The sequence below is a fragment of the Sarcophilus harrisii genome, chromosome 1, assembly GCF_902635505.1.
Source record: "Sarcophilus harrisii chromosome 1, mSarHar1.11, whole genome shotgun sequence".
In the NCBI taxonomy this organism is placed as follows: domain Eukaryota; kingdom Metazoa; phylum Chordata; class Mammalia; order Dasyuromorphia; family Dasyuridae; genus Sarcophilus; species Sarcophilus harrisii.
Window position 1 is genome coordinate 339,153,434 of NC_045426.1, and position 23,987 is coordinate 339,177,420.

Here is a 23,987-nt window from a genome sequence, read left to right on the forward strand (position 1 = left end):
GAAGGTTAAAAATAGAAATACAAAGAATACACCTTCAAAGATCCCTAAATGAAAACTCCCAGGAATATCAGAGAGAAATCACAGAGCTCGCAGGTAAAGAGAAAAATACTGTAAGCAGAGTTAGGATTACACAAGATTCATAAGCTTCCACATGAAAGGAATGCAGGGCTTGAAATATGATATTCCAGAGGAGCTAAGATTATAACGAAAAATAACCTATCCAGTAAAACTGAGCATAATCCTTCAGTGGAAAAAAAAAAAGACCATTTAACGAAATAGAGGACTTTAAAGCATTTCTGATGAAAAGATCAGAGCTGAATAGGATATTCAACATTCAATACAAGACACAAGAGAAATACAAAAAATTGAACATGAAAGAGAAATTGTAAGGATCTTAGTAAGATTAAACTGCTTATGAAAGGCCTGGAGAGACTTACACGAACTGATGCTGAGTGAAATGAGCAGGACCAGGAGATCATTATATACTTCAACAACAATACTAGATGATGACCAGTCCTGATGGATCAGGCCCATCCTCAGCAACGAGATCAACCAAATCATTTCTAATGGAGCAGTAATGAACTGAACTAGCTATACCCAGAAAAAGAACTCTGGGAGATGACTAAAAACCATTACATTGAATTCCCAGTCCCTATATTTATGCACACCTGCATCTTTGATTTCCTTCACAAGCTAATTGTACAATAATTCAGAGTCTGATTCTTTTTGTACAAACAAAAAAAAAAAAAAAAAAAAAAAAAAAAAAAAAAAAAAAAAAAAAAGATTAAACTGCTTATATACATAAGCCAGAGAGAGCAAAAGCAGAGAATGAAAATTATAGACAAATTTTCCTTAATGAATATTAATGCAAAAATTTTAAATCAAATACTAAGAAGATTATAGCAACATATCACAAAGATACACACACACACACACACACTGCAGGTCTTCCTGATTCCTTACTTTATACTCTATAGGTATATATAGGTATATATACCTAGCTACCCATAGAGTATGGATTTTTACTGTGGGGATGGGGACTGTGAATTTATATTTTTGTTTTCAATATTTTGATAACTTTATCCATAAATGGCTTAATTTGTAATTATAAATATTTTATTTTATGCATTTAAAAATATTATTTGGAGGTAGCCATAAGCTATATCAGACTGCCCAGACCCCCCCCCCCCAAAAAAAAAAAAATTAAGGCATTCAAATTTACAAAAAAATTTTTTTCTCACAACCATCACAAAAAGTAGATAGTGAAGAATGATTACATTATACAAATAAAGAAACTGAGGTTTAGAGAATTTATAATGCTATTGGACTGACTCTCAAACTTGACCATGTGTTTATGAATAATGGACTAAACTGGCTGGTCTAAGGATTTGGATTAGAATCACTAAGAATCAGACAAACACAGTTAATCAAATTAAGCTAGTTTAAGTAAAAAGACTTTGTACTATGACATGTTTATCTTTTATACTCCACATAATTGAAAAATATCTACAACTGAACTAGCTCTGTGAATTTATCCTATGCTCAGGGATAAGTTCTACAAAGGACTAATGATGGTAGGTTGATTTGCAGAACAGAAGTTTTACAACTTGTTGGCTGGTTGGTCTAACACATTCAGTGAAATATGCCAGCCTACTCACTGCTCGGACACGTTTTAGACGCTCTTCTAATTTCTCCTCTGCTTCCCTTGTCCGCTGGACAGCCTCCAACCGATTGATAAGCTCTGCTGCAAACTTTTGTGGTTCAACACGGATTTCCTTTGGCATTCGATAAGTACGCTAGAAAATAAAAAATAAAAAAAATTAGCCAATGCTAAAGTTTTATATACCATCCCACTTATTGACTGATCCTCCCTCTCTTCCTTTCCCTTACTAAATTTGTTTTCTCAGTTGTAAAGTAAGCAAGTTAGGCAAAATTACCTCTGAAGCTCTTTCTACCTCACCGTTAGGTGATTCATTTTCTACTCATAAAGTCATTCAAATTTCTCTTCTGTCATAAATCCATGCTCAGTTCAAAATAGCAAGCCACTTTGGTTTTACAGAAAACAAATGGATTAAGTTTCAGAAATTTAATGATTATTTGAAGGGCAGGCAACATAAAGAATGAATCAAGAACAACAGTGGATCAAAAGAGTATGAATTAACTGCTGTTGCATTATCAAATAAGATAGCCTGGGATATTAGCATGTAAACATGATATATAAATCAATGAGATCTTATGGTTATAAGTGTCTGCAAAGAAGAAAGCAAAGGAAAGATTTAGTATTAAAACTTCACATGTAATATGAAACACAAGGGAACACAAATGTGATAGAGGAAAAAACAAGATGTGTTGGTTTTAGGCCAGAGAAGATAGTTAAGTGGCTAAAGATTTTGTTCCTATTTCTTGTTTCCAGCAATTTTACTGGATTTTGCAAAAGAGTCTGGCCTTGTTACTTTGCTAGTGGTATAAGCAAGGTTGAATACGCTTGTAACAGTTGTTCCTTTGGAAAACCAGACAAGAGTTAGGGCTAGAAGGGACCTTTAAAGTCCCTTCCAACTCTATGAATTTATGTCAAAAATGGAGTAATTTGCTTTTGAATCAAGTAGAAAAGTTTTCTTGTAACCTGGCATAGGGTATTAATAATCATTGCTCAATTTGTTGTATTCCCATCCCTTTAAGAGAAATGCAGTTTGCATTACCACCAGAGAAAATTACCTTTAAGTTGTTTACCAGTATTTCTCAAGGAAAAAGCAAAATAATCTGTTCCAAGGCATAAAAGAATACTATTTTGTAACCAGAAGAAGCTCACAGGGAGATAAGAGAACTGTGACTTTCCTACAGGAGCTATTCTACATCTTAAGCTCTCTTACTTGGACTTGAAGCTCTTCCCACTGTTTCTGAGTCAGACAATTTTGATTCAAATTTCTTATGGCATTTTATAAGAAAACTTTAATACAGTCGGAGTCCAGAGAGGATTATGCATCCTACTTTTTTCCCCTTTGTTCATCTGCTTGCTAGAGAGACACCAAGTTATGCGCAGGGTACCAAACAGCAATGTTTATTTACTCAGTTATAGGATCAAAGGAAATAATATTTGTAAAGCACTTAGCACAGTCCTTAACACAAAGCAGGTACTTAAATGCTTATTACCTTTTCTTTCCCCCTTTCTGTGTACATCCATCCTCTCCAATTTAATAAATTCAATTAAAGCTGCCACAGAACAATTAAATAGAAATGGATACCCATATTTCCTTTCTGCTTCAAAAGAAGAATAAGACAACTATATCATTTAGCTTCCCAGAACAGACCTCTATTCAACTTATTTCATTCAATTTGTTCCAAATAGTGCAATAATTATATTTACCATCCTTTCCTGTATCTTTGCAGTTTTGTGACACTACTCTTCTTTGGTTCTCCTTCCTTCTAGATCTTTTTTGCTGGCTAATTAATCATATCATATTCCCTTCACATTTCTCACATCTGACTTTAGTTTAGAGCCTTCACTCACTACCTCTGCCATATGTTATTTTAACAGTCTTCTAATTGGTCTCTCCAACTCAAGTATCCCACTCTAGTCCATTCTAAATAATTCCTAATGTGATTTTCCTCAAATATAGAACTGACTAGGTCATTCCCCCTATTAAACAAACTCCAATGACTGCCTACTGATTCTAAGCATTACATACAAACTCATATGTTTAGCTTTCAAAGAATTTCACAACCTAGAAAGCTAGCTTTTTCAGCCCCATTGAACATTATTCCATCTCTTCAATCTAATCAAACTAGCCTCCTCTCTGATCCTCACACATAACAGTCCTATTTGCATCTTTTCACTGTTCATCCCTCAGGTCTAGAATGTACTCTGTCTTTATTCCACCTCCTAGAATCCCTCTCTTTTTTCAATATGTAATTATAGAATAATCTATATGAAGTCTTTTCTGATTGTTCTAATTGTTAATGCCTTCCCACCCAAATAATCTTGTATTTAACTACTTTGTAGTGATTCTTTCTATATTCTGTACATACTTAAACATTATCTCCACAATAATTTCTGAAATTCTTTCTAGTTATCAAAGAAGTGCACAACACTCATCACAGCACAGTCAAGTTTTCTCTCCCAGAGGAACAGAATAAGTATCCTTTACAACTCAAACAAGGAAGTCTAAGATCACAAGGATAAAAATCACACTTTTAGAGGAAGCAGGAAAAAAAACCCATCCAATTCTTGATTATTGAAATCTTTTATTTTATTTTATTTTTTGCCAGGGGGAGAGGGGGAGAGAGGAGAAGGAAGGGTAATTAGTAGTAGAAATTGTTTCACAGTTCTTATTTGATCTGGAGCTAAAGGAGATGTTAGAGATCAACAAGTCTAACCCATTCATTTTTTAATAGATAGGATGATGATGCCAATAGTTGTTAGATGACTTGCCTATAGTCACAAAGATAAGCAATAGCTATTTTCTGACTCTAGATTTATTGCTCTTTGCCCAATACTACTGTTTTCCCACAATTTATAATTCTTTGAAAGCAGATGCTATATTGCTAATTAAATGTTCAAAAGAAGATATTTGGGACAAGATTTCTACATTAAAAAAGCGAACACTTTAAGGCAACATATATGTTATCATACATTATTTGCTCTCTATGAATAACTTCCACTATTTTATGCTTTGAAATGTATTATCTTATTTGATTTTCCAACAACCTTCTAAGATAGATGGGACGGATTATTTCCATCTTATAAATGAAAACTATAGTTCATAGAGGCAGAATCCCTTGTCTCTCTGTCATTACATGGGACATGAAGCCAAGGGCCTTCTGATTTTAGGCCCTGAGCCTTTCCTGCTATACCACCTCTTTTTTTCTCCTTCTTTGATGACTGGATTGAATAGGAAGGTGGGGGATACTTAGAAAAGAAATGATGTTCACTAGATCCTTCTATTTCTCTATGATATGATATTCATTTACATTTATTTGCCATCTACAGAGATTCTACTCTTGAATTTGGGATATATTTTCCTATAAAGCTTGTCAAATAAATTTTAACTTCTTTATGCAGCTGCTAATTCTTAGAATACAGCATGTTTTGATATATTTAGCCAAATTCCTTAATTATTTCTCTAAGAGTTTTCATTACATCATGTGCTGCTTTTAAGCAGAGTATGCAAGCACGATTATATATATATTTTTAAAAAAATAAGGTCAACCTCATTTTCCATGAGGCATTCCTTTAACCACTTTGTTTTTTGATTGACTTTTACAGCTTTTGTTTCCCTGCCCTTGTTTAAATCTAATATGTATAGCAAATAGCTGCTGCTCTTATACTAAAAGGCCACAGCAAATAAACAAAACTTTCTCTTGTGATTAGATAGTAAGCATGTGAAGAAAAAAGCTGATGTGTATCCATAAGTCACATAAAAACACCAAGAAAAAAAGGATACTGTGTAGAAAAACCTTTGATAACTGTAAGATGAACTCAGACAACTAAAAAAAAGTCTAAAATAGTGCAATAGTATTAAAATGACTGACTAAGCTAATGTTTTGCAAAGAAATGTAAGATATTTACAAGGAAACACCAGCTCAAGGCCTTTTTAAGCATAAGCTTATTAACTTAAAAAAATTTAGAGAAAGTATTTATTATTCACTTTACCTAAGAGAGCTTTCAAGGCAAGTTAGTCTCCTGGAAATAGTTCAAAAACAGATCCATTTTCAACAATTGGGCTGATAAAATTCTCTGGGATAGTCAGGAATTGTGCCTCTCTAACTATAATTTTACAAAGATGAGCAAAATAATTACTTTCTGCTAAGTACAAGTCTACAGTTTAAATCAAATCTACTTTCATAGTAGGTTGACACAAAGTGTCAAGATATATGTAATTATTCTAGTCTAAAGAGATGAACAAACTTCTAACACATGTAATAAAAATGTAGTTATTTTCTGGAAATTAAGTAAGAAAGGAAAGAAATCTAAGAAATCCTTATGAAACAGGTGTGTAAAGACTAAGTGAAATTTTCAATTTGCTGGTGCAGAACATTTTTTAGCTTTGCAAGTGTTTTCTTCTAATGGCAATAACAACAGCAGTGGATTCAAACCTCCTTTGTGATGATACCCCGAATTTATTCCCTTTAAAGTTACTATATAACACAAAAGGAAACTATTTCTTTTATAAGAATCTACTATACAATTAGGTTAATTCAATTCAATAGAATAAATAATTTGTGGATGGAAAATGGCTAAAACAGAGTTTATTATATATATTTTATATTGAAGTTTTTTAGTCTGTAACCAATAGTTCAGTTCAGTGCAAATCTGTCAGTACCATGATCAATAAAAAAACTATTATTTTTATCTAAGAGGTGAAGCTGCCAATAGGCTTTAAAGTTAAAGAATATTTATGTGGTGGTTCCTACTGTTCAGCAATAAAAAGAGGCCAATCCTTCAAATTTTATTTCTAACAAAGCAATGTTATAGTAAAAATGGTAGTGAGGGGAATAAAAGGCACCCAGTCAGCCTTGTCCACAGCAACCACAAAGTGAAAGCAACTGAGTAAGGCTGAGCAACCAGGACTAGCAAGTTCCCACAAGCAAAGTATTATACACAATTAGGTAATCAAAGCAATATAGGCCTTCTTGAATCTCAAGAAAAATCATCTAATTTAACAGGCAAGGCAAAATTTTTTTTAAATCTTAAAAAAAAAATAAAATAAGGGTGGTTCTGCTTAGACTTTATTTTTAAATGAATAAGAAAGAAAAAGCTGATTAGCCTTTATTTTTTTTAGGGGAACAAATGGAAATTCTTAATCAATTGCTAAAAGCTCAACTATCCAAAGAAAAATAATCTTTATTTTCATCCAAATCATCAATGTCTCCTATAGAACTTTTCATTCCAGGTTTCAGGAATGAGAGAACTTTTAACATGATTAACAACTCAGATAATTACTACCAAGTCATAAGCTTAAACTGAAACAATGATCCTTATATTTGAGACAGGCAACCTGGAATCCTAGGGAAACATTTATCTGTTAAAGGAAAGAACCAATCAATATGGTAGCTAAAGCCAACATAGTCTACCTGGGATAAGAATAAGTGATTTGGGTTGAAGAATATCAAAGAAAACAATTGACTACATGATGGATTTTAAATAGTTTGAAAATCACCAGGGAGGGGAAGGGGACAAAATATGAGCTGAGATGGTGCTGTCTAAAATTAACGTCACTGGATAATTGAATTATAAGTTTAAGAACTGGCAGGATCTTTAGTGATCACCTATGACCCAATTTCTTACTTTATAAAAAATAACAACTCAATGTGAGAAAGGATAAGACTAAGAGGAAGTAAAAACAACATAGCTAGAATTTGAATTTAAGCTCTCTGGCTCCATTATCCAGAATTATTCCTCCAACATGGCATTTCACAAATAGTTCTGCTACTTACAGGAATGTGAGGTAGTGGTACCCGTCCATTGGCTTTGACACTTTCCTGCATCTCTCTTCGATGTTGCTTTCGGGTTCTGTAAGGAGGTACTCCATCTCTATTGGAAGGAAGATAACATAAAATGATTGACTCAAAGGAACTGATCCCTAGATACATGGCCAATCAACACAGACATATAATGTTTAAAATGTGTCCACCAAAGATTTATCTGGAAATCATTCTGTCCTCTAGACTAGATGAATATATAAAAAATAAAGTGGTAGGATAAGGGCTGTGTAATTTCACTGATACACGGATCTCCCAGATGAGGAAATTCTCTCTACAAATATAAGCTGGCATGTGTCCCATAATCTTGGAGAATTGCCGAGAACAACAATTTATCATCAAAATATTTTTGCAGATCTTTCCATTTGTTGTCTGTTTATTGTTTCTTTGACAATTTTGACCTTGAATATTCACAGTATTACTTTGTTAGGTCTCCCATCAGGTTTTCTTTAAGCTGATTATTTCTTTGATTTCAGTTTTATAAAGTGATTCTGTTCATAATCTTCTATTTCCTTTTCCGTAAGGTTTTACAAATGAATTTATGTTTAAAATTAGTGTTGTGACTGGCTGCCATGTCCCTGTGTTTGGCAAATATTTTCAGTCTAAAGTTTTTTTTTTTTTAAACTTAAAAATGGTTGAAGCTTTTTTACAAAATTAGTAACAGTTTTTGTCTATGTCTATTCCTTTATTCATTTGTCAATCCTTGAAGAAAACACCTTGCCTAAATATATTAGGTAAAGTTTTCCTAATAGAGCACCATCTTTTTATCCATTTTATTATTCTAGCTTTGTATAATTTTGATATTTGCTCTTACAAGTGAATGATCTCATTATACATAGATCACAAGTTCAGTAATATCTCCTACAAAAGCTCTTGCTAGGAAAATTTAAAAAATATATATGATGGATATACCAAAATTCAATGTATGGTGATTCAATATATGGAAATGATCATGAAATAATAAGATCCGGTGAGATTTATAGGATACTTTACAGTTTACCTCAAAACAATTTTGAGAATAAACTATACAGCAAAGGAAGCCTGCCTTGATGAGATTGTTAGAAGAGATGTTGGTTTTTACGAAGAGATATTTCACAATAGACATCATTAGAATAACATAGTTGATATAAAGTGAAATCCCACTATGCTTATTGTTTTGTGATTGCCCTTCCCCCAAAAAAGGAAAAATACATTTAATTTAAAAGAAGTACACAAGATTGCCTTAAAAGGCTTTCCTTCAAAAAGAGATCTATTCCTAGGAATTCCTATTCAAAATTCAATATTATACAAGATGCTTTACTTTGATATCATTAATATCAGGTGAGGTATAAAAACAAGAGGTATATATGCTTGCCAAAGGTGTTCAATGCTGTTATGGAGATTTTCTATAGGTGATATCCTACAGCAGCTCCTATTAGTAGATGACATTGCTCTCACTGAATCAAATAAAACTTTAAACATTAACCAGTCTCATGAATGAACCCCATAATCATGCTTAAGAGTTTGGTCTAATTCTCCACATAAGAAGAAATAAGTGGGGGCAGTTAAGTGGTGCAGTGGATAGAGCACTGGCCCTGAAGTCAGGAAGACCTGAGTTCAAAACTGGTCTCAGACACTTAATACTTCCTAACTGTGTGACCCTGGGCAAGTCACTTAACCCCAATTGCTTCAGCAAAAAAAAAAAAGAAGAAGAAATAAGTGAAAAACAATTTTTTTTGGTCCACACTATAATATACAAATGGATAGAGAAACTACAGAGCTCACTCAATAGGATATACTTATCTTGGCCAAATCTGCACATGGAAAATGAATTGGGTTTAGAAGAAATCAACATCAGAAAGATAGTATGGGTTAAATAGCCTTTGAGAAATTACAGGTTTTAAAAATGACTCTACCAATGTCCTTGAAATGAGGGCCTCAATTTTTAATCTGAGGATATTGTATGGCTTCAAGTCAAAGAACTCCAAAGTAATAAAATTCCAAATCTTCCAAAAAACTATTAATTGATCTAAAAAGCATTAGGAATTATGCTATGAAAATGACTGACTAGAATGTTCATACCTTTTATCTGAGGATAGAACTATTAAACATATGTTACAGGAACCCTAAAAATGTAAAGAATGGTTCCATATATAAATTAAAATATTTATAGCATTTTTTTTTTGCAGTAACAAAGAAGGGGAAACAAATTATGTGCAATTTGCATGGGGAAATGGCTAAACAAATAGTAATACATAAATATTACAGCATAGAACAAGAAATAAGCAAAATGAAGAATACAATGAGACTTGGGAAGATTTGTATGAAATGATGCAAAATGTTAAAGGAAACAAGGCAAACAATATGCATAATAACTATTACAAAGTAAAAAAAATTTAAAACAAGGGATTCTGAATACTGTGAAATTTTAATGCTCAAGTTCTGTCCCAAGAAAGAGATGTAAGAATAAATACAAAGGTGAAGGCTATGGATATAGGGAAAGGCAAAATATACATACCCACTGTACCTCAGCGCATTTTTGTATTATTTGAAAACTTTACTAATAAGCATAAAAACTATTCTTAGCTTGTGGGCCATAGGAAAAAAAAAGAAAAAAGCAGTGGGTCAGATGCCCATTTCTGTGGTAGTACAAGAAAAAGATTGTCAGACTTGACTGAAGTGTAGATTAGTTTTGTTTTACTGTTATATTTTCTTTTGTTATTCTTTAATATAAAAGGTTGCTCTGAAGGAAAGGAGGAAAAATATATTGGGAAATTAGGTCTATAAAAACAAAAGCTATCAATAAAAAATTTTAAATGATAAAATGATAAGGGGCAATAGAGAAGCATGTATCGGGCATGAGAAGGCTGTAACACATTAAAAACAAGGAATTATGAGGAAGAAACAGAGTAAAGGATGTCATCAAAGAACTGTGTGTCACAAACACACACGCACACACACACACACACATTCTTGCAATTTAAAAAAAAAAAGGGAAGGCAACTTCTCACCATTTTCTATTCCTACTTCCTGCTCTCAGATACATTGAATGAACTCCTTGTGACAAACTACCAGGACGATGACATTGATAAGAAATGCAATGGATGCAGACCAGTGGATAAATTTTAATTTTTATCATTGGAAGGAATATTACATCTATCTAAGAGTAATCAAGGCCAAGGATAAACATTAATCAGACTATATGGGTACAAAAATGATTAATTTTCTGTGTTGAGTCACCTTCAACACCCCTTTCAACACAAGTTTATTAAATGTCTCTGTGCAAAGTATGCTGTTGAGATATAGCGTCTAAGGATTTTATAACATAGGAACAAAGGAACATTTATTAAGATAAATTTAATACAAATCTGAAATATGAGGGATATAAGTTAAGAAGAAATCAGTTGATATTACTAGGCATATATCCCAAGGAAGTCAGTGACAAAACAAAAGTTTCCATTTATATCAAAATATTTATAGCAGCACTTTTATGGTAGCACAGAACTGGAACCAAAGTAGATAATTGTCCATTAACTGGATTCTCTGGGCTTTGTCTATGTGTCTTAAGTTGCCTTTCACACTAGCATACCCTTTAATCCATCAAGGTAACTTTCTCACATTGGTGAAGTCCTCCTAGAGCTTCCATTTGGGAAGGAGGCCTCAGGCTAATCATCCTTTCATTCTTCTCCCAGTTCTGCATCTGATCTCATGCCCAGATGAATCTTTCCTGCTCCTATATTTTTAGCTTCTTTTTATGCATGGTCTTCCCCCATTAGAATGTTAGCTCCTTATGGGCAAGGACTCTCTTTTTCCTTATCTTTTACACTTCAAAAAATACTCCTTGATTGATATATTGAGGAATGAATGGCTGAACAAATTGTGACATATGAATGTTATGGAATATCATGTGCTATAAGAAATTATTCTTACAACCCAGTGAAGAAATAATATTCTTTTTAAAAAAAATTCATATATATGAGGGACTCATTTATTTATTTTTATTATAGCTTTTTATTGACAAAACGATTCAACATTGATTGTTGCAAAAACTTCTGTTCCAACTTTTCCCCTCTTTCCCTCCACCCCCTCCCCTAGATGGCAGGCAGTCCCATACATTTTAAATATGTTAAAGTATATGTTAAATACAATATATGTATATGTATTTGTACAGTTGTCTTGCTACAAAAGAAAAATCGGATTTAGAAAGAAGGTAAAAATAATCTGGGAAAAAAAAAAAAAACAACAAAAATGTAAGCAAACAATAACAGAAAGAGTACAAATTCTATCTTGTGGTCCACACTCATTTCCCAGTGTTCTTTCACTGGGTGTAGCTGGTTCTGTTCATTACTAATCAATTGGAACTGATCTGGATCTTCTCATTGTTGAAGAGAGCCACGTCCATCAGAATTGATCATCATATAGCATTGTTGTTGAAGTAAATAATGATCTCCTGGTTCTGCTCATTTCACTTAGCATCAGTTCATGTAAGTCTCTCCAAGCCTCTCTGTATTCATCCTGCTGGTCATTTCTTACAGAACAATAATATTCCATAACATTCATATACCACAATTTACTCAGTCATTTTCCAATTGATGGGCATCCATTCAATTTCCAGTTTCTGGCCACTACAAAAAGGGCTGCCACAAACATTTTTGCACATACAGGTCCCTTTCCCTTTTTAAATATCTCTTTGAGTCCAGTAGGGACTCATTTATTTTAAGAGAAGGAAAAACAAATACAAGAAGGCATTCTTAGAGATGGCTAAGGCAACATATAACAGTTTTGCAAAGAGCACAAAGACTTTAGTCATGATATCATGGGCCAAAAAGAATGCAGGCAAGGGCAACAGATACACCTTCTAATTAAGTAAAACAAATAAACGAATGGCATTTTTACTCTATTTTTCATTTCAGGACTAGTATGACCGATCCTACTATTGCATTCATAATCTAGTGGTTTTACAACTCCTATCAAGTAATAATATTATAAAAATATAAACTGGCTTCTTTCCCTTAGACTAGCAAAGAACAGAAAATTGGCTTTAATAAGATATTCTTTTGGGTTCTATAGACTTCAAGGAATTTCAGAGTTCCCCAAAACAAGCAGTTCATGGTGTAAGATTAAAGTGAAAAAGTACACAAAAAAGTCTGAAAACATTTTCCTTTTTGCTATAGATATGCATGGAATGAATGATTACTTTAGCTGAGATTCCAGACAATAAAAGTACAGCAGTTAGTACTGTTGTCTTCACTTTCTTTTCACTCTTTGGGAAGTAGTTACATAATTCCATGAATGCAAGTTTCAAAGTAAGACTTGGATCAAATATGGATGAATATTTATTTGCATACAAAAGTCTGAACTCCCTGTCAGAATGGCTAAGATGACAGGAAAAAATAATGATGATTGTTGGAGGGGATGCGGGAAAACTGGGACATTGAGGCATTGTTGGTGGAGTTGTGAACGAATCCAACCATTTTGGAGAGTAGTTTGGAACTATGCTCAAAAAGTTATCAAACTGTGCATACCCTTTGATCCAGCAGTGTTACTACTGGGATTATATTCCAAAGAGATTATAAAGAAGGGAAAGGGACCTGTATGTGCACGAATGTTTGTGGCAGCCCTTTTTGTAGTGGCTAAAAACTGGAAACTGAATGGATGTCCATCAGTTGGAGAATGGCTGAATAAATTGTGGTATATGAATACTATGGAATATTACTGTTCTGTAAGAAATGACCAACAGGATAATTTCAGAAAGGCCTGGAGAGACTTACATGAACTGATGCTGAGTGAAATGAGCAGGACCAGGAGATCATTATATACTTCAACAACAATACTATATGATGACCAGTTCTGATGGACCAGGCCATCCTCAGCAACGAGATCAACCAAATCATTTCTAATGGAGCAGTAATGAACTGAACTAGCTATGCCCAGAAAAAGAACTCTGGGAGATGACTAAAAACCATTACATTGAATTCCCAATCCCTATATTTATGCACACCTGCATTTTTGATTTCCTTCACAAGCTAATTGTACAATATTTCAGAGTCTGATTCTTTTTGTACAGCAAAATAACGTTTTGGTCATGTATACTTATTGTGTATCTAATTTATATTTTAATATATTTAACATCTACTGGTCATCCTGCCATCTAGGGGAGGGGGTTGGGGGGTAAGAGGTGAAAAATTGGAACAAGAGGTTTGGCAATTGTTAATGCTGTAAAGTTACCCATGCATATATCCTGTAAATAAAAGGCTATTAAATAAAAATAAATAAATAAATAAATAAAAAGAAATGACCAACAGGATAATTTCAGAAAGGCCTGGAGAGACTTACACGAACTGATGCTGAGTGAAATGAGCAGGACCAGGAGATCATTATATACTTCAACAACAATACTATATGATGACCAGTTCTGATGGACCAGGCCATCCTCAGCAACGAGATCAACCAAATCATTTCTAATGGAGCAGTAATGAACTGAACTAGCTATGCCCAGAAAAAGAACTCTGGGAGATGACTAAAAACCATTACATTGAATTCCCAATCCCTCTATTTATGCCCATCTGCATTTTTGATTTCCTTCACAAGCTAATTGTACAATATTTCAGAGTCTGATTCTTTTTGTACAGCAAAATAACGTTTTGGTCATGTATACTTATTGTGTATCTAAGTTATATTTTAATATATTTAACATCTACTGGTCATCCTGCCATCTAGGGGAGGGGGTGGGGGTAAGAGGTGAAAAATTGGAACAAGAGGTTTGGCAATTGTTAATGCTGTAAAGTTACCCATGCATATATCCTGTAAATAAAAGGCTATTAAATTAAAAAAAAAAAAAAAAAAAAAAAAGTCTGAACTCCAAGGATAAGAAGAGCACATTCCACCAATCTAAAAATTTGAAAAATATAAAATTCTTCCCCTGTACTTCCATTCTCTTGACTAGATTTCTCACTAATCAACTGTTTTCTTAACTTCACTGCTTCATCAAATATTCAAAGATACTGTTCTAAGTGGGAGTTTCTCTGGATAATTTCAGTTATAAGATGCGCCCTTTTTTTTTTTTTTGATGATGTTGTTCAAGGTTACCATCAAATGGATTGATTAAAGAATCTTTTTAAACTACCAAATGTATTCCTTTGATCTCTGTGGTCCCATTCTGGTGGTCCACTGTTCCTGTGCTACTTGAATCACCTAACACCATTTGATATGAAAGTAAAGGAACAGGGAGGGAGTTCAGTTCAGCTTATCAGTGTCACACTGCTTTGATTCCGAGTTCACTTCTGTGGCACTCTTGCTCCCGTGGAAGTCTATGATCTGGTTGACTCTGCTCTGAGTTCATCAGCAGCTTCTTTCACTTCATCTCTAGCTGGTGCTAGGAAGAAGACAGGCTCCCATTCTCTGAGGGCCCAGGGGTCCAGCCCCGCAGTCTCTGGTAGTAACAATCAACAGCCATTCAGGTCTGAGGCAGTATCACCCAGAGTGGTGACAGCAGTCCACTGATCTCCCACACACACAATGGGCTCACTCCCCCAAGAAATAATATTCTTACAAATTTTTTGTAAGAATGCAGAAAAATATAGAAAAACTAACATGAACTGATGTAAAGTGAAATAGGTAGAATCAAGAAGAATACAATTTAAAAAAAATAAAAAATAAAGTATATCTTAAATACAATACTCTTGTTCCAATTTTTCCCCTCTTTCCCCCACCCCCTCTCCCAGATGGCAAGATGACCAGTAGATGTTAAATATATTAAAATATAAATTAGATACACAATAAGTTTACATGACCAAACTGTTATTTTGCTGTAGAAAAAGAATCAGACTCTGAAATATTGTACAATTAGCCTGTGAAGGAAATAAAAAATGCAGGTGGGCAAAAATATGGGGATTGGGAATTCAATGTAATGGTTCTTAGTCATCTCCCAGAGTTCTTTCACTGGGTGTAGCTGGTTCAGTTCATTACTGCTCCATTGGAAATGATTTGGTTGATCATGCTGAGGATGGCCAAGTCCATCAGAATTGATCATCATATAGTATTGTTGTTGAAGTATATAATGATCTCTTGGCCCTGCTTGTTTCACTCAGCATCAGTTCATGTAAGTCTCTCCAGGCCTTTCTGAAATCTTCCTGTTGATCATTTCTTACATAACAATAATATTCCATAATATTCATATACCACAATTTATTCAGCCATTCTCCAACTGATGGGCATCCCTTCATTTTCCAGTTTCTAGACACTACAAACAGGGAACATACAGGTCCCTTTCCCTTCTTTAGTATCTCTTTAGGGTATAAGTCCAGTAGAAACACTGCTGGAACAAAGGGTATGCACAGTTTGATAACTTTTTGCACATAGTTCCAAACTGCTCTCCAGAATGGTTGGATTCGTTCACAACTCCACCAACAATGTATCAGTGTCCCAGTTTTCCCGCATCCCCTCCAACAATCATCATTACTTTTTCCTGTCATCTTAGACAATCTGACAGGTGTGTAGTGGTATCTCAGAGTTGTCTTAATTTGCATTTCTCTGATTAATAATGACTTGGAGCATCTTTTCACATGACTAGAAATAGTTTCAATTTCTTCATCTGAGAATTGTCTGTTCATATCCTTTAACCATTTATAAGATATACTTTAACGTGTTTAACATGTATGAGACTGCCTGCCATCTAGGGGAGGTGATGGAAGGAGAGAAGGGAAAAGTTGGAATAGAAATGAGTGTAAAGGACAATGTTGAAAAAATTACTCATGCATATGTTGTCAATAAAAAGCTATAATAAAAAAAGAAAATATAAAGAAATGACAAATAAAAAAATGAGGTAATTTAAATGGGCTGCACATTAAAAAGATTTTGAAAACTAAGACATAAATTTAAATGTATGCAAAACCCATCTAAATTCCATTGAAATTTTTCTGACAGAAATTCCTATTAATGTTTTTCTTTTTGTGAAACATATAAGGTAATTTAACCACATATCATTGGATATAGAAATTTTAAAAACAAGTTGCATTTCTGCACAACTATAAATAAAACTGTCTCTTAAGCAATGACAGTATTTAAGATGCAGCATTTAGAGAATATGGGAAAAGGATTTCACACTACCAATGAAAGGCTTACCAAAACTGGCGATATCACATTTAAAAAAATAGATAGATAAATAAAATGCATAAGCCCAATACATGGCCTTCTCAGAATTAATACAATCAGAAAATTGTCTCTAAAACTATTTAAAGAACAAAAGAACACTGTATTTGGAATGCTGTTTAAATCACCTACTAAATCATCACTGCACAATGCCTAGAGTGTCATTCAGGTGCATTTTGTCTTTCTAGTGAAATTCTGCCAGTATATATTTTTCTCAATGTGCGATTTTCTTTCCAAGTCAGAGGTCAGGGAGGGTGGGAAGAAGCTCTGTCTATAGACAATTTCAAATGGTTAAAGCTTTAAATATAAGAGCAAAATTGCATTTCTAGGAAAAGATATGGTTAATAACAAGAAATTAATAAAAGACTGCAGGAATATCTATCTAGTAAAAAAGAATAAGCTTTATAAGATTCTGAATAATAATGACAGAAAGAATGTCATTTATATGGTGCCTTAAGGTCTGAAGGATATTTTTCCTAATGATAGAATATAAGCAAACTAAACCTCCATGTACTAACTCAAAGGGGTAGACTGAACAAGTTAGCAAAAAGTGGTAGAGAGAAAGAGAAATAGCAGTGAAGACCAACTAGCTTGAATGTCATCTTCAGTAACTTACTAGTTTTGTGACTGACCCAAGGTGCTTATAACCCTGAGTCACATGTTTTTAAATCTATAAAATTAGGACAAAATATGATTTATAAACCTCATGGGGTATTGTAAAAAAAAAAAAAAAAAGCACTTTGCAAAGCATGAATTTTGAACTGTTATTAATTATTAAAGGTCATTAGAATAATAGAAAGCTTGGAGGATTTGGGGGCAAATAAACTGCCAGGATTAGAATCAGGAAGATCTATTCAAACCTATTCTCAGACAAGGATTAGCTGTGTGACTCTGGGCAAGTCACTTTATCCTGTTTGCCTCAGTTTCCTTGATTTGTAAAATAAACTGAAGAAGCTACTGGCAACTCCAGTATTTTTGCCAAGAAAACCCAAAATGGGGTCATGAAGAGTTGGACATGACTAAAAAATGACTGAACTGAGGACAACTTTGGCTACTAAAATGACATTATTTCTTGCCAAAAGTTGTTATTTAAAAGAAAAAATTAATGCAATACAAAATCACAACAATAATTCCTACTGAATGTATGACAACAATGGTCAATGAAATGGAATTTAATGAAATTTTTACAATTTTCACAAAAGAATTATTTCATCTATTAGAATTATCAAATAAAAGTGCAGTTTCTAACATATACATGTTGGAAGTGAACCAAAGGAGTCAATTTGTATATTTGGGCCAATTGTATATTTACTGGAAAAGTAACTTTCATTGGCAACTAGGGTGCTGCTAAGTTTTTTCTTTCTTTCTTTTTTTTTTTTTTTTTAAATAATACATTCTCTGTACCTTCTGTCTGGGTGGAAAGAGCAGACTTTTGTTCAGAGCACAGTAATGAAAGACTGATAATGGCCTCTAATCTATCCAGCTTCAAAACACATGTTCAGCCCTGCTGAGCTCTCTTTGATGTGACTTTAACTAGATTCCCTAGTGCCACCTCTGAACTTGGAACATTCCTTCATTCAAAGCTCAATGCCAATTCAACTAGAGGAAGCAAAGTCAAAGATAAGCACTTTAATTTTATCCCCACTAAACTGCACTGTAAAAAAAATCTGGGGGCAGGAAAGAAGAAATGAAACTAATGTAATACAAAGTTCTAACTTTTTAATTAACTTTCTCTTAGTTATCTTTAATAGCAAAAAATCTGAAAAAGTTGGAAACATGTTCAGGGAAAACTCTCCACTGAATAATTTGATGTCCTTCAGTTGCTATCTTTTAGCTTCCCTTTTTTTTTTTCCCACTTAAGTTCTTAAGCAATAAGAAAAAATTAAGAAGATACCAGGGAATAGTTAATACTACAATAAACTATATTTTTATAGTATCTCACAGTTTACAAAACACTTTCCTCAAAATCCTATGAAATATGTAGTGTGTTACTTAAACCAGCGGTGTTAAAATTTTGTTCAAAGGCTCACAACTAATAAAATAATAGAGCTAGAACTTGAAACCAAGTCTTTGGAACTGCAAGCAAGTACTTTTTTTTATTATTATAAAACATTGTTTCTCAATAATGATATAATGGTGGAAACTGAGTCTATTCAAACCCAAGAATTTAAAAAGATTTTAAGAAGTTGAGAAAGAAGTTAATGTGGATGGTTAACTCTATCTTGTCTCCTCTTTGCTGCTACACCCTTCCCAGTTATCCTACCTCTCTCTCATTCTTTTCCTAGGATAGCTTAGCTAATTTGGTTACCAAACTTGGAAAACAACTACTCTGGGGCATCCACTACCATGACTACCTTTTTAGCTTTGTGACATTTAAAAATGAACTTTGTGAAACCCAATTCTGCAATTGCAAGCAGCAGCAAAAAAGACAGCCCGAGTGGTCACTGAATTCCTCACACAAGCATTTGCCATTATGGGTGTGCCACAAGCAATAAAAACAGACAATGGTCCTGCATATACTTCCAAACATTTTGCACACTTTTGTGCACAGTATAAGATTTTACACACCACTGGCATACCTTTTAATCCTCAAGAACAGGCAATAGTAGAGAGGAGAAATAGAGACATTAAGATGCTCCTCCAAAAACAAAAGAAAGGGGGAGCCACAGGTAACCCTAGAGAACTTTTAAATCTAACTCTTTATATTATTAACTTCTTGATTTTTGACAAAGATGCACTGGCTCCAGCAGACAAGTTTTATAACCCACCAGAAGGGCAGTGTCCATTATCTTTAGATAATCGCCAGGGGATGTGGAGAGACCCAAAAAGTGGTGAATGGAAGGGACCAGATAGGCTAACTGCTTGGGGGAGAGGGTTTGCTTGTATCTCTACAGGTGGAGAAGGAGTCAGATGGGTGCCAACAAGCCATATTCGCCTTGTCCATCGCAGAGAGACAGAGCAGACCCTTGAAATGAAGGAGAAGACCCAAGAAATATCGGGTAGTTCTGGTGCTGATTGTGCTCACCATTGAAAGAGCATGGCAGTTATGGCGTTTGACTCATGGACATCGAAAATTGTTGGACTTGAAAACCCTCAGGAATCACTGGATTCTCTGAGAAATGATAAGACTGTTACAGGACTTCAAAATCTGCTGGAATCATTGGATTCCCCAACACATAAAAAGACTTTTTCAGGACTTCAAAAACTTGGGGGGATCATTGGATTCCCTGACATGTGAAGCAAGGGACAATAGATTGGTTTTGGACTATCTCTTGGCTGCTGAAGAAGGCATATGTATGTGTGACTGTTGTTTACATACCCTCCTTCTAGGACTTCTGGCGATCTTTTACAACACCATATTGATTTATATTGTTTGCTATTCTGCTACTTGCATGTACAAATTATGTTTGTTACACCACATCGAGCCTGCACAGACTGAGGGGAGGGTCATCACTAATAGCCTCTGCATTATTGCTATGTGCTTGTGTAATATCTCCCATGCTGATGGGTTTGTGCATAATAAGACCCTTCAGCCCAGAAACCCGCTAGCTACCCCCACTTCCCTTTGTTGTTTTTCATCTCCCTTCCTGAGATGTCAGGGAGGGCGTGATCATCTCCTTTTTTTTTTAGTGCTTTCACCTCCCTTCCTGAGAAGTCGGGGGGGGGGGTCGTGATCACCTCCTTTTTGCTGCTTTCACCTCCTTTCCTGAGAAGTCAGGGAAGGTGTGATCACCTCCCTTTGGGGACTCTGACCTCCCTGAGGAGTCAGGGATGGCATGACCACCTGTGTTCTAAAATAAAAGAAAGCGGGAGATGTAATGGGCTGAAGCTCGAGTTGATGCACTGAGGCCCCAAGCACGTGAGGCTAAATAGTAACTGGACCATACTCTATTTAATATATATATGCTTGGAGAAAGAATGGCCCCCGCCCATTCTTTGTGCAAGTCCTTCTATGTTGTATAGGAAATAATGATTTTGGTGGGTGGAGGCAGAGGGGTGGAGAGAGGAGCGGAAAGAGACGGCTGGCTGGCTTCTTGTCACAACTGCTCACATTGCTATTGCGATCCCCCTTTCACCTCTGCTGGCTGGGTCCTGTCGCAACTGCCCATATTGCTATCACAATCCCACTTCACCTCAAAAAGAATACAGATTGAAGATTTTCCCTTAATTTGAATTCCTGATTCTGGCTGATTTTAAAATACATGGTCATCACAAATTCTGGAATCAACTATTTCTATCTTTAAGTAGGAAATGAATTTCAAATCAAGGAGCAAAGTACATACTTCTACTGGTGGTAAAATTATTCCTATGATCTCTTCCTATCACTTAACCCAATTGTTTTCACTAGGGATGAAAGCCATTCTTGCATTAAAATTTTCCAGTGAAACCAGTAAGAGATCAGAATAGGAATGGGAATGCAAGACAGTCATTTCAAGTTGGCAGTGCCAATAGTGAGGGTAAAGCTGTGTCTGATGATATTAAAATAACAATTACTGTCTATGTTCAGATTTCATGTGATCCAAATTGGGTGGAAGGCAGGAAGGTTCAAGTGTGGTTTTTCCATTTGAGTAGATAGTCTATGTGATCCTCATTAATATTCTGGTGAAACAGATTATAAAAGTAATAACTATTTAAAAATAAATCTAGAGAGGCATGACCAAAATTATATGGCTTACTAAGTGTTCTTTTTACTACTACACCATACTGACATAGATGAAATGTTAGGGAGGGCAAAAATTACTCCTAAATGACCTTTAGTATTTGCAATAAATAAAATTCTTTCTTACAGGTTCTCACTTTGACACTAAGTCATCTTCTGGATGCAGAAGTAGAAAGGAATGACATACCCATGGCTCCATTCCAACAAAAGAATGCAAAAAACTACTAATCAATAAATGCAGAAAGAGATAAAAGAACCCAGTCACTCAATCTCACTTGGACATAAGCTTCTACATTTTTCATGTACTTCTAAATATACCAAAAATTAAACCTCAGAGGCCCAGAAAATGAAGAGATTCTAGACAGAAGTAAAAATGTTTCTTACTGAGAACTGGGATAGATTTGCTTTCTATCGCTTCAGTACAAGTAGTATTAAAGTGATGATGATGATAATGATGATTGCTAGCATTTGTATAGTGTGCCAAAGAAGTTACAGAGAACTTTACACATATTATCTCACTGGAGTCTACCGACAAACTTGGAAGGTAAGTGCTACTGTTATTTCTGTTGGACAGTTGAAGAAATTGAGGTAAACAGAGTTTAAGAAACTTCCTTAATGTCACATAGCTTATAATGTTTGAGGCTGGATTTTAACTTAAGTTTTCCTGTTTCCAGATGCATATTCTATCCACTGCACTGCCTAACTGCCTCTAAGTACATCGGATTTGTATGACAGATGAATTAGAAGATGATTACAATAATTCACCGAAGAACATTCTTCTAACATATGGTCCAATGAATAAAAAGCTAATTGGTAAATGACACGAACCCTTTTATTATGTTTTAGTAGATTTATACATGATTTCATGGATATTGCCCTTCTAACAATGAAGGCTAAAATTTTTCTATACCTTTTCATCTAGAGAAATTATTGTTCATGTTTCTCCACCAATACTCCATGAAAGATGTGTCCAGAGGACTAACAGAAGGGGGTGGAGGAAGGAAGGAAGGAAGGAAGGAAGGAAGGAAGGAAGGAAGGAAGGAAGGAAGGAAGGAAGGAAGGAAAGAAGGAAAGAAGGAGAGAGGCAGGGAGGGAGGAAGGAAGGAAGGAAGGGAAGGAGGGAGGGAGGAAAGGAGGAAGGCAGGGAGAGAGGAATCTTTGGAGTATGAACATTCCCTTCAAATTGACTATATGTTGTTCACTTTTTTGTTAGAAGACTAAACAATTTACATTTCTTAAATATTTAATGCCACTTCTTGAAGCTCTTTCAGCTAAGTTGTAGGTTAATTCTTCTATGGTTATAATGTTACCATGATTTACTGCCATATAGTATTAGCAAAACATTGATGTTATAAAGACAGATTTGTGGCACTGAAAAACTTGGAATATTGAAAGCCCTGAATAATTTCTCACATTTAAGTCAGTCCAATTTCTTCATCTCTTGTTCCATTATGGGCTCAACTGATTCTTCATTAGAAATATATCAATATGACCAGTTCTGATGGACCTGGCCATCCTCAGCAACGAGATCAACCAAATCATTTCCAATGGAGCAGTAATGAACTGAACCAGCTACGCCCAGAGAAAGAACTCTGGGAGATGACTAAAAACCATTACATTGAATTCCCAATCCCTATATTCATGCCCACCTGCATTTTTGATTTCCTTCACAAGCTAATTGTACAATATTTCAGAGCCTGATTCTTTTTGTACAGCAAAATTACAGTTTGGTCATGTAAAAAAAAAAAAAAAAAGAAATATATCAATAAATATTATGAAATAATACTGACCTAAAAAGCATTCTAAGATTCATTTTGTGAAACAGGTCTATTTCTATAGAAACTATCAGTCCTCTATAAATGAAATTAGTTATTAACCTCAATTAAGAATTGAAGCTGAAACTTTTTAATAGCATTAACAATATTAACTCTCTTGAAGAGACATTAAACAGGCTAGCTTCAGCAGAATGCTGGACTAGTTTATTTGACAGGATTATAAAAGAGGGAGGAAAAAATGTCCTTTTGCTTTAACTATTCCAATAATTTCCACATACTTAAAAAAGAAAAATTGAGCTAACAAAGTTGTGGCAAAGTAGAAGGAACTCTAGAATGGGAATCAGAAGAACTGGATCTTAAATACTAAATCTGATGTTAGTTAGCAATGTGATCTAGAGAAGTCACTTCCCCTTATCTGGGGCTCAATTTCCTTGCCTGTGAAACGAGTAGATTGGACTAGTGTATCTTGTTCTTTAAAAAATCAATGATTCTAACAACTATCTATATGAATCTGTCTATTATTTATTAAAATATGCTCCCCTTTCTTCCCCTCAACAAAGATGTCTGATTTTGATGTATTATTTTACTTGGATTCTGTGATTCTGATATATCAGTGTTTATCTGGCATTTGCCTTTTAATAATATAAAATAAAATCCAGGCATTTAAAGGAATTGGCATTTGAACTTGGGATAAAACAACAAAATATCTGGTCCTCTTTTTAAAAAGTTTGAACTCTGTAATTAAAACCTGTCGTTCTATATCTGTGTTTATTATTAAGTAGAAGAGAAAATACTCTGGGATTCTAGAGCTGGAAATATTATCTATTGCTAGCTCCTGCATTTACTCAGAGAAGCAGTTGGCTTTTTTTCTAGTCTGCATTAAAAAAGCCACCATGAATATGTCTAAAAAAAAGTATTTTCTTCCTTTGAGCCAAATCATAATA

The 23,987-nt window shown here is 34.5% G+C and overlaps 1 protein-coding gene and 1 pseudogene across 2 annotated transcripts in view; both read right to left on the reverse strand.

Annotated features, from left to right (window-relative positions):
* The window catches only part of AXIN1 (axin 1), a 166,974-nt gene that overhangs the window by 32,716 nt on the left and 110,271 nt on the right, over positions 1-23,987 (reverse strand). For both annotated transcript variants that reach the window (XM_031945697.1, XM_031945696.1), the window contains exons 4-5: positions 7,435-7,531; positions 1,659-1,796 (exon numbers count right to left, since the gene is read on the reverse strand). In XM_031945697.1, the coding sequence (XP_031801557.1) occupies positions 1,659-1,796; positions 7,435-7,531 (235 nt within the window). The remainder of the gene's footprint in view (positions 1-1,658; positions 1,797-7,434; positions 7,532-23,987) is intronic.
* On the reverse strand, positions 12,102-15,048 carry LOC111719376 (annotated as a pseudogene).